This window comes from Myxine glutinosa, chromosome 5 (assembly GCF_964187855.1).
Source record: "Myxine glutinosa chromosome 5, kmMyxGlut1.1, whole genome shotgun sequence".
NCBI classification, from domain to species: domain Eukaryota; kingdom Metazoa; phylum Chordata; class Myxini; order Myxiniformes; family Myxinidae; genus Myxine; species Myxine glutinosa.
The window spans coordinates 140365547-140377894 of NC_136265.1; the positions used below are offsets into that span (position 1 = coordinate 140365547).

Sequence of the window (12348 nt, forward strand, 5' to 3'; positions counted from 1 at the left end):
TATATATATATATATATATATATATATATATATATATGACATAGATGTTTTGTTGGGATTTGAAAATATGCACCAAGCTGCAATCTCACGGCCGATTTAACTTGACGTTATATTCTGAGCAAATGCATATATGACACACGCAATCTCAATTGATGTAGATCTCATACACAGATGTAGATCTCGTACAGATCTCATACACAGACACACGCAATCTCAATTGAGCAAGCCATTAAATAAAACCCCATTGAAAGAGTGAGGCTGCACGGACATACCCCAGCCCACGATGGCGTAGTACACGAAGCACGTGCTCCGAGAGGGAATCCGTGCTGCGAGCAGGTTGTGAAGGAATAAACCCTCGACGAGTAACCAATAATAATTCACTCCCACAAAGTACTGCATCAGCACGTAGCTCGCACGACAACCACATGACACCTGGAAAAGGGGGATGCATCATCTGATTGGCTGGTGATCTGATCGAGAGAATTAAGCCAGACATTCTATGTGCTTGCATTGTTTGTGGAGGTTAAATATCCACAGCATAAAGCGATATCAGACTGAGTGTGCACCATACGAGCAACCTTTGGTCAGCATGCCATGAATATCAGGTACCCGAATGGAGTAGCTCAAATCTCATGTGCACACTCAGGTTCTACTCCAAGAGGATACTCAGACCAGTACAGAGACCTGATTGTTGAGGAACACGAGCCAATCGTCAGGCTCGGTGGACGTGGATGGGAAGATGGAGTGAAGGACGACATCCTTTGAGAGCACCGAAGCGGCTCGAAGCATGAACGAGGTGAACAGGTTGATGTGAATGGAGTTACGGGTGCAATGAAGGCGCCTGGAAGTCACAGCAAGTCAGCAGCAACAACAACAAAAACAAAGTCACCAAATCATCAAATCATCAAATAACAAAATCAAAATCACCTCTCGCAAAATGTATAAATGACCAAATCTTACTAAAATGCGCAATTTGTGTCTGTCCGTCTGTCTGATGAATTTTTGACGCCAATACATTCCGTCCTTACTTATTCAATCTCAACCAAACTTTACAGGATGACCAAGGGTTACATTATGAAGGTTGTAGCACATTCATTTGCCCCCTCCCCAAGGAGGTTTTCTCCCCCGAGCCGGTTTTCCCTGCCATTGCCGTCAATGGGGTTGCGTGTTGAGGTGTATATCAATGTTAAATTAGCTTTATCGTGGTGTTTGTCCAAAGAAGAAGATTTATCGTGGCGTTTTTCCAAAGATTCCAAAGACGCTTTTCATAATAAAAATTAATGATATAAATCGCATATTATTAATGTTATTAAAAAACAATACTAATAATCTCACTTTCCCAAGGCGTTTTTCCTGCAGTGATAATGTGTATAAATATGTTATAGCACTGAACTGAAAATATATAGAATGACCATTGCCATTCACACCACACAGATGGAGATGTATCTACCGGGCGCCATCTTGGTTGGCACTCGATGCTGGGCGATGGTGATTTCCGTCATGCGTAATTCAGAGTGAAAAGCGATTGCGTTTTTTCACCTTTTGTGTGATCGTTTTTCAATGGGAAACCTATCACAGTTACTACAACACTTTCCTTTATCTTTTCCTTTTCACAACTTCCATAGCACTACGGACTATGAATTAAACGTCTTTGAAACAGCTGTGAAACGTCTTTGCACAACCCTTCCGTAACCGATTGGAGCAGTTTATTGCCGCACAAAATGGCATTTTAACAGTTGTCTGGCTTTTAAAATCTGGGACACGTTCAAAACAAAAGAGATCCGCGAAGCGAGTCGGCCAAGTCGTGCTAACCAAGATGGCGACACGGCGGCTACACTTTTCACGGAGTATGAGCGTTCTATATATTTTCAAATCAGTGGGTTATCTATCTATAATTCCAGTAATCTCTGTCTGTACGTTTGTACGTTTGTCTGTCTGTGACCGCTGTTTCTCGACAACCACGGGTCCGATATACTTTTAACTTGCCAGGTATATTGCTGGGGACCCGAGGATGTGCCTTTTCAAGGTTTCATATTAATCGGACAATTACTTACCGAGCTATGTCCAAAAAACGATTCAACCAATCAGAGAGCAGCGAACGATCGCGTGTGCCGGCGTTGCGAATGGACCAAACCATTCCATGTAAATAGAGGGGGGGGTTCTGTGGTCGTTGCGAATGGACGAAACCATTTCATGTAAATAGAGGGGGGGGATTGTCACTGTACTCGCAAGCCGTTCGCCGTTCGCTTTGGCGTTGCGAATGGACCAAACCATTTCATGTAAATAGAGAGGGGGGGATATAATTTTAGATAGATATATAGTACGGGCATATATATAGTACGGGCATGCCCTAGTAGTTATAATGGCGTTTCTGTGGGACTGGCTTCCTGGCTTCTACAGGAAGTAAAAATATTATAAACCACAAACACGTATGCTCAGCTTTTAAAGAGTCGCTAATGCTCTTTATAATACTAAATGAAGAAATTTGGAGGAATCCCGACATCCGTGAAGTAAGGTTTACTTACAGAACTGAGCGAAGATCTACTGTACTCTATATAATCCACAAATGTTGGGTTAATAACATGGCCGAGAAGCTTTGTAATAATTATGACGTCATAGGTCACGTGGTACGGGCGCCATCTTGGAAAAACGGCAAAACGTTGCACCACGATATCTCCAAAAGTGCTGAACAGAAAAAATTGAGACATGGCTCATTGTAAAGAACTCTCCATGGGGAATTAACCTATGTTAATGACAATGTCAAAGGTGCCTCCATTATGACATCATAATTCGATAAGTACAAAACTTGATCTGATGAAGCTGAAATTTCTTGAGCGTCATCTCGGGATAAATTGATGTATAAAAAAAGATGACGTCATCGGTCACGTGGTTCGGCCGCCATATTTGTTTTAACACAAAAGCCTTAAAAACCACCAAAACACATCCTGGAGAGGGTCTGCAATCTGATTACTCGTTCCTGTTTGTTATGGTCATGTTTGGCAGAAAGGGCTGCACACTCGAGGCAGGAATGCGCTCTCACTGCCAATCTTTCTTCCAGCACAGGCAGGTTGGGACACGGTCATTCCCCCCTCGGGGATCTGTCTGAATTTCCCGCCTTTTTATTCACTTGTTCCACACCCACAACTAAACGCTTTCCTTTGCTTTGTTCTTGGGTCACACGGCTACGCCAGTAGATTACCCTTGGGCTGTCTAATCTGGGTTTGATTCCCGACCCGACGATAAACTGTCACCCTAGTGCGTCGCCATACAGATCGGAAGACACGTTAAGCCGGCTGTCCCGCCTGCTTGCATCGGTTGCCACTGTTGGACTCTATGAAGACACAACGGTGTTTTTCTCAAAGAGAAGGCCATCGAGTGCCTTCTAATAAATAGGCTTGTAGAGAGCAGACCATACCCAGATACCCTGATCAGATTCCAAAATCCTGCCCAGACTGGAAAGGCAAAGGCAAACCACCCAGTGAATTTCTCCAGCAACAAAGCTGCTTTGGCAGTGGCCGACACACACTGGAACTTTTTCTTGTTATTAGGGCAGAATTAAAGGAATAAATTAGTGTGAAATTCAAAGACAAGCAACACAAAGCAAAACGCATAGAAGGTACTTTTGATCCCACACGGTCATTCCCACCGGAGGGAGAGCAGAATAAAGATGGAGAGAGCGAGGGAGCAGAACGACAGCGAGTAGCCAACGGTGTAGATCATCTGAAGAGTCCTCAGCATTGCTTCCTGCTTCTGCAGAACATGCGAGCAGCTCCTCAAAAAAAGAAACAGGCTCGGAGTAGGCAGTCACAGGAGAGGGTCACAGGAGAGGGTCACAGGAGAGAGTCAAAGGAGAAGGTCACATTAGAGGGTCACATTAGAGGGTCACAGCCACATCTTTACATCTTCCAGTCCAAAGCAGTTACCACCATATTAGATACATTGTTATCAGATAAAATATAATGAAAGCTCCACATCTCAATGTCTGTACAAATGGGTCATTGGACAACTTGCAGATTCAAGTGTTCTTGTCAACGATGGCATTTCCTTCCTAATGGTCTTACAACAGAAGACTCCAACAAATCCCCTTTTAATGAGTCTCATTGTTGTTGTCATATTGAATTTGATCGACTCGATGTCACTCCAAAATTTTTCATGGAATTTTGTCTCCATGTGGCAGATCGTTGGCGCTGCTGAAGCAGGCTCTTGGCAAAGGTCATACTGGGTGGTTTGCCATTGCCTTCATAGCAGTCAGGGCCAATAATTCGTCATTTGTTCAGGGTGCCTCGAAAGACATCTTGTGATCTTTAATGTCCACCAACGATCAGTGGTGGTCGAGGGGTCCTCTGGCTGAACGTCCTTCCAATGGACGGAACACATGCTGATGCCTGGCCCTGCATGGGAAACACCGAGGTGACAGTTTATAGCTCTTGGTCAGGATTTAAACCCCAGCTAGACAACTCAAAGGTGGATGAGCATATCACTTAGCTACCTGCCAGGGCACCAGTCTGACTCAAGAACCTATAGAATATCACCCCAATATCACCACCATCCCCTACAACCCAAACCTCCACAACTAAACCAATAATCACCTCTTCCTGCTTCCACAGCTCCGTGTCCTCACACTCGGAGTGGTCTTTCCAAATCAGAGAGGAGTTTCCGACTCGCAGCCAATGTCCATCGGTCGCACATACCTGGTGCACCGTGCGTTCTGCCACTGACGTCAGGGAGGAAAAAGAGGAGAATTGCCATCGACGCTCCCAACACACACACATGGCACCTTTGTCTGTCTCCATGTGTGCAGGTAGCAAAAAGAAAACAGGCAATTGGACCTATAAAATAAACGTTCTGCAGGAAGAGGATGGTTAATGCTTTGCGACTGTAAAAGCTAGCCATGGTGTTGGTGAGAGTAACCACAGAAGATGACAGTTGTTACGGGGTCCTCCCCTATACCCTGGTCTCGGTAAACCTCTGAACCCCGAGAGGGTCCCCGGCAGAAAGATATGTTATCCTTGGTTGAAATTAACCAATAATTATGAAACCACACCAAGGGTTATGAACAAACAATATACAGACTTGGCATTTAATATGGAATTATTTTTTTTTCTTGACTTGGGTTTACTTTCTTAACTCAGTATATCAATCTGGTGAGTTTCTTTTACACTTTGGTGATTTATTTGTAAAAAGAACCATGTCACTGATTGTCTGTCACAGCAAGAAGTCAACAACAGGATTATATCACAGGTGGCGTGGCAAAATGTACGGACAGGTGCATTTGACGATTGGCTTCACAGTCGGGTATACAAGGGTTGTTGCGTTCTGTATTAGTGGAAAACAACTGCTGCACGTCTCCAAAAGTTATTGCCGCTTCCTCTGGAGATGGTCCGTCAACTCGACAATGCTGTTTGTCATGGAGTGGTGGCTTTACGAAATTACGACATGAAACAGCGTGCTATTGCTCGGCAGTATGGCATCACTCAAGGTCAGGTGTCAAAGATCCTGAAACGAAATGATCAGAGGGGTGTCCCTACTCCAATACCGAGGCCAGGACGTCCCCGCAGAACCACAAGGAGGGATGATCGCCAGCTGCACCGGTTAGTCCGCAATGGCCGTACCAAGTCAGCTAATCGGCTTAGGGCTGAGTGGCAGCAACTGACAAATGTGCCTGTATCCAGAAGGCTAGTCAACCAACGACTGGTTCAAGCAGGCTATTGTGCCAGGCGTCCCCTGAGAAAGCCACGCCTGACCAGACAACACCGCCAGCGCCGATTGCAGTGGGCCAGAGAGCACCGTCAATGGCAGCCAGGACACTGGAATCACGTGATCTTCAGTGACGAGTCTAGATTTCTGGTCTATCGTCAAGATCTGTCGTCATGCATCGTCATCGATCAGACATCATGATCGTCTATCGTCATGCATCTCCGCTCCCTCTTTTTGTATATTTTGTTTGTCTGGTTGTTTTGTTAGTGAAATAAATGTTAGCTCTTTCACGAGCCTCGATTCAGTATACAAAAAAAAACTACCCCCGCTAATTTCGGTCCCCTTGTGTTTTATACCTCTCCCCCCCCCCCTTCCCACACCTCCTCCCCCCAAGCCCTCTCCCTCCCACACTTCTCCCTGCTCTCAAATGTTGTGGTTGTGTGCTTCCCCTTCTCTCCCCATCTTGTCTTCCGCTCCCTCTTTTTGTATATTTTGTTTGTCTGGTTGTTTTGTTGGTGAAATAAATGTTAGCTCTTTCATGAGCCTCGATTCAGTATACAAAAAAACAAAAAAAAACAAAAAAGATGGCCGCGTCCGAGTGCGCAGACAAGTGCATGAAGCCGACAACAAAGATTGTATAGTGCCAAGAGTCCAAGCTAGAGGTGGTGGGGTGACCGTTTGGGCTGCTTTTCATGCAGGGGGCAAAACTGACCTGGTTGTCCTGAATGGAAACCTGAACCAGTTCAAGTACAGGGCCATTCTGGAAGAAACATTGCTTCCATTTGCTCGTGCAGCCTTTCGAGGAAACTTTGCCTTCCAAGATGACAATGCACGGCCTCATCGTGCTCGCATGATCCAACACTTTCTTGCTGACCATGGTGGAGAACATATGGAGTGGCCTGCCATGTCCCCGGATATGAATCCGATAGAGAACTTGTGGGCAGAATTAACGCATCAAATCGACCACTTGGACCAGCAGCCGACCTCTGTGCGTGAATTGCAGCAGGCTATTGTCACTGCACGGCAAGCGATTCCTGTCCAAACCTTGGCAAATCTCGTGAACAGCATGCCTCAACGTGTACGTGCTCTCCTGAATGCTCGTGGGGGTTACACGAAGTTCTGAACTGTAATTTTACTGTCCGTAATCCCAGTCGTAATTTAACTTTTGTTTTTGTTAAAAAAAAATTTGGCTAATGTGCAAAATAAAGAGATACTTCTGGAAAACGTACAGAGGTTTAACACAGTACTGTCCATGAATTGAGTTCGATATCAGTTTACATCACTTTCAAGGATCAATTTATTTGTTTCGAAATGTCAAATGTGGTTTTTGTTTCTTTTAAAGGTCACATTAACAAAATCTAGAATAATTTCAACATAATTCCAATGAACTTTTGGTTCTAAGACATCTTGAAAAGTAAGTTCACCCCCACAAAAAATATATTCCATATTAAATGCCAAGTCTGTATTAAAAGCACACAAAAAACCACCATACAACAATGCGGCAATCAACCCTGCAATCCAATCTTAAGATGGTACCCTATCTCAGACTCACGGCACCCCCAGGGACTGAAGCAGAGCCCTTCTCAATGTCTCTAGAACACAACGGTGCTCCCGGCGAAGAGGCGATGGCGATGAGGCGGGTAAGGAGATGTAGGTAAGGTGGGGACCGTCACGTGGTCCCAGCCAACCCCAATTGGCGGTGGAAAGAGGGATCCCAAAGACGCTTTCCAAACGTGCACATACACCGTGCAGTCGCGAACCGCACCGTATTCTTCAAAGGCTGCTGTCGCGCACACACATCCTCGGCAAACCACCGGAGGGCGGGACCAGCGGACGCGACTAACCAAGGGTCCGCGAACGACGCGCGAGGTCCCCGAAATGGCGGTCGGTTCTCCCTCGGGCCACAGCCGCTAGGCGAAGATTCTCCGGAATCTCCCACCTGTACCTGGCTCCGCAGGCTTTTCCCCAGCACCAGCGATATCAACGATCGCACGAGATTCCTTTCCAAGACTCAAAGTTCCCTCTCCATGGACTCTCGACCACGCTGGGTGTGGAGCTGTTACCAAACGCCTCGTTTCACCTCTGCCTCCCGCGCTCTTCTTCTTCGCCCCACCTCTTCCGGTGCCCTATTCGATTTCCGGCATCATTTTTGTCATGAGCGCTATTAAACCTTTTAACCACAATAACCCTTACTGAGAACCAACAATAATAATAATACCAACAATAATTAGGGCCGAATCCGTAACACAGTCAGGTATTTGTCCGGGAAATTCAATCCATCTGCTAGTGCTCAACTTCACCAAAGGTGGCGCTATTCAAACCAACAGCATCAGTGAGGAAGTATATCCCATAATTTTTTCCCGGAGGTGAGGGGGGCGGGGAGGGGGGGGGGGTTCCCGGCAGTGGAAGGAGCTGTGATCCCCGCTAAAACCTGGCCGGTACTACCTTTTACTTCTGTGTCACATTTGGTCAAAATACATCCAGAGCTAACGGAGTGTATAGGTAACACACACAGACAGACAGACAGATTGACATTTATACAGACTTGGCATTTAATATGGAATATGTTTTTTTTCTTGACTTGGGTTTACTTTCTGAACTCAGTATATCAATCTGGTGAGTTTCTTTTACCCTTTGGTGATGTCTTTGTTGAAAGAACCATGTCACTGATTGTCTTTCGCAGCAAGAAGTCAATAACAGGATTATATCACAGGTGGCGTGACAAAATGTAAGGACAGGTACATTTGATGATTGGCTTCACAATCGGGTATATAAGGGTTGTTCTGTTCTGTATTAGTGGAAAACAACTGCTGCACGTCTACAAAAGTTATTGCCGCTTCCTCTGGAGATGGTCCGTCAACTTGACAATGCTGTTTGTCATGGAGTGGTGGCTTTACGAAATTCTGGCATGAAACAGCGTGCTATTGCTCGGCAGTATGGCATCACTCAAGGTCAGATGTCAAAGATCCTGAAACGAAATGCTCAGAGGGGTGTCCCTACTCCAATACCGAGGCCAGGACGTCCACGCAGAATCACAAGGAGAGATGATCGCCAGCTGCACCGGTTAGTCTGCAATGGCCGTACCAAGTCAGCTAATCGGCTTAGGGCTGAGTGGCAGCAACTGACAAATGTGCCTGTATCCAGAAGGCTAGTCAACCAACGACTGGTTCAAGCAGGCTATCGTGCCAGGCGTCCCCTGAGAAAGCCACGCCTGACCAGACAACACAGCCAGCACCGATTGCAGTGGACCAGAGAGCACCGTCAATGGCAGCCAGGACACTGGAATCACGTGACCTTCAGTGAGGAGTCTAGATTTCTGGTCTATCGTCAAGAAGGCCGCGTCTGAGTGCGCAGACAAGTGCATGAAGCCCACAACGAAAATTGTATAGTGCCAAGAGTCCAAGCTGGAGGTGGTGGGGTGACCGTTTGGGCTGCTTTTCATGCAGGGAGAAAAACTGACCTGGTTGTTCTGAATGGAAACCTGAACCAGTTCAAGTACAGGGTCATTCTGGAAGAAACATTGCTTCCATTTGCTCGTGCAGCCTTTCGAGGAAACTTTGTCTTCCAAGATGACAATGCACGGCTGCCTCATGCGCGCATGATCCAATACTTTCTTGCTGACCGTGGTGTAGAGCATATAGAGTGGCCTGCCAGGTCCCTGGATATGAATCCGAGAGAGAAATTGTGGGCAGAATTAACGCGTCAAATCGACAACTTGGACCAGCAGCCTGCCTCTGTGCGTGAATTGCAGCAGGCTATTGTCACTGCATGGCAAGCGATTCCTGTCCAAACCTTGGCAAATCTGGTGAACACCATGCCCCAACGTGTACGTGCTCTCCTGAATGCTCGTGGGGGTTACACGAAGTACTGAACTGTAATTTTACTGTCCGTAATCCCAGTCATTATTTAGCTTTTGTTGTTGTTGAAATTTTTTTTGGCTAATGTGCAAAATAAAGAGATACTTCTGGAAAACGTACAGAAGTTTAACACAGTACTGTCTGTGAATTGAGTTCGATATCAGTTTACATCACTTTCAAGGATCAATTTATTTGCTTCGAAATGTCCCCCTCTCTCCCCATCTTGTCTGCCGCTCCCCTTATTTTTTGTTTTGTGTGTCGGTTTGACTTTTTGTGTGATTAATGTTAGCTCTTTCACGAGCCTCGATCTTGTGTACAAAAAAAAAGAAGAAAAAAAAAGGCATCTTGAAAAGTAAGTTCACCCCCACAAAAAAAATATTCCATATTAAATGCCAGTCTGTAGTTCTACGAGCTGAAGTACCTGGCTTTTCCCTGGGAAGGTGGAGGGAAAGGGGGAGGGAAAGGTGAGGGGGAGGGGTAGGAGAATGGGGAGGGGGAAGGAACAAAGGGGGAGAGAGAGGGGGAAAAGGGGGAAGGGTAAAGTTGAAGGGGAGGGGGAGGGGAGAGATATACAGTATGTGTATATTATGGTGGTCCACAGATATATGTAATATTTAATACTATTAGAAATCGATGCTCCACAAGGCTGCCCTTGTTCCTATGTTTATAAAGATCATATGAACCAAATATGAGGTCAATTGGAACTTATTTTGAGGTTGTTCAAAAAATAACATTTTTAATTACCTTCGCAAAAGCGGAAGGTTATGTTTTGATCGCTGTGTATTTATTTGTATGTCTGTGTGTGTGTGTGTATGTTATTCGCATAACTCAAAAAGTATTCAACCGAATTGCATGAAATTTGGTGGGATGATTGGTTATTATACGGGACACATTTGATTAGATTTTGGGAGCAATCGGGTCAAAGGTCAAGGTCAAGGTCACGAAAAGGTCAAAATCGTATTTTTGTTGTTCTGTTCCCTACACTCCCATGCCAAGTACAGAACAGTAGCTGCGGCGAAGGTATGCGCTCTACCGAGTGCCCGTTCTAGTTTATCCTGTTTTTTTCAGATGACAGAAACTCGCAGCTCTTCCACAGTTTGGTTGCTGGGCAAGTCTGAAAAGGAAATAATATGTGGGGGACTACCAACCAAAGGACACACATTGCAGAAAATGGTGTACCATCACATACAAGAACACCTTATAATTCGTGAAAGTGCCAAACTTATTGTACAAGCTGTGTGCATACTGGGAGAAAGCACGAATTCCAGTGCAGAGTAGATTCCTATGAGCGCCAACTTTTGAAGTTGTATGATGCCTACAAACTGGTAAAGAAAAATAGAACCAAGACATTCGAAAACTATAGAGTGAAGGAGCAGATGTTCAAATATGATCTTCAATCCCTCTTCGATATCTCACCAAATGATGCGCTTGAGAAAATGACGAATGAAGAAGACAAAGCATTCCTTCTCATGCAGAGTGAGGATCCCTCAAGTTCACGTATGGGATCTGTGGACAGCACTCTGGCAGTGAAGGAGAACAGAAAGTGGTTCAGGCTTGAGAATGAAGATAAAAGAAAGAGGAAACATGCTGCTGAGACTCGAACAGCAATGCAATCTGTTCCATCAACATCGGCTGTGGTTGATGATGATGATGATGAGTCTGAGATTGAAAGCTCCGATTCAGGGGACAATGAATTCAAACTCCAAAGTCCATTTTCTGCCAAACAGGCGAAAAAGGCTCCCATCAAGGTGATCACTCCAGCAATAGTGGCAACTCTGGACAGAGTAAATCTCTCAGATCGGCGTGCTATGGTTGTGGCCAGTGCTTTTGCACAATCTCTTGGTCATACCATTGAAGACAAGTGCAAGCCAACAATAATAAATAATTTGAGTAATTGAAAATAGATAATTATCTATGAATTAATGTATGATGCTAAAAATTCTGTATCTCATTAGTCATTAAAGTTTGTCAACATTTTGAGCAACCTCTAAATATTGTCCAATCAAGCTCAAATTTTCACCACAAACTACTTTCTTCAATAGGAATAGGGGCAGGTTTGTGGAGAAATGAAAATCCAATCTTCAAATTTTTGGACCACCCTCGTGTGTATGTATATATATATATATATATATATAAATATATATATATCGATACTGATACGTTACTAACATAATTGCCTTCGATCGTTTTTTGCAAAAAAATTTTATTCACTATTAAGAATGCCTAACTATACCCAACTTCTCCAGAAAATTTCATGACGATTAAACTAATTTTCGATCCAAAAAACGCGATTTTTATTTTTGGAAAAATTGCCTTAGGCTGCTGGGCCATAGAGGTTCACGGTTCACGTTTCACGTTTCACGTTTCACGGTTCACGTTCACGTGAACAAGCGGACCCTGGGCCATAGGATTTCACGCTTGGCTGTTCACGTGTTGCGCGCCAGTTCTGCTTTGGCCGAGTAACCGTCAACATGGACTCTTCGGATGAAGAAGATTGCCTCATTCTGCTTCTACTAAGACGGAGGAAGAGAAAAAGGCACAGAATTTGGAGCCGAGAGCACTTCCTTCTGAGAGAAACCCGTGGTGAATTCCACCGAACATTCCGTTATCTGCTTGACAATCCCGATGAAGAACTGTTTTTCAATTATACCAGGATGTCATACAGGACTTACGATGCCTTGAAGACCCTCGTCCTGGAACATCTACAGCCAGGTCAAACAAACTGGAGAAAATCGATCGAAGCAGAACAAAAGCTCATCATTACTCTCAGGTTGGTACCTATTAATTTGGATAA

At 44.8% G+C, this 12348-nt stretch overlaps 1 protein-coding gene across 3 annotated transcripts in view; it reads right to left on the minus strand.

Moving 5' to 3' along the window:
• Positions 1–12348, minus strand: part of LOC137426979 (glucagon-like peptide 1 receptor) — a 146185-nt gene that overhangs the window by 107787 nt on the left and 26050 nt on the right. For 2 of the 3 annotated variants that reach the window (XM_078778801.1, XM_068116053.2), the window contains exons 5-8: positions 4590–4714; positions 3647–3750; positions 685–841; positions 273–432 (exon numbers count right to left, since the gene is read on the minus strand). In XM_078778801.1, coding sequence (XP_078634927.1) covers positions 273–432; positions 685–841; positions 3647–3750; positions 4590–4714 — 546 coding nt within the window. The remainder of the gene's footprint in view (positions 1–272; positions 433–684; positions 842–3646; positions 3751–4589; positions 4715–12348) is intronic. The other variant, XM_068116054.2, reaches the window with a different exon arrangement.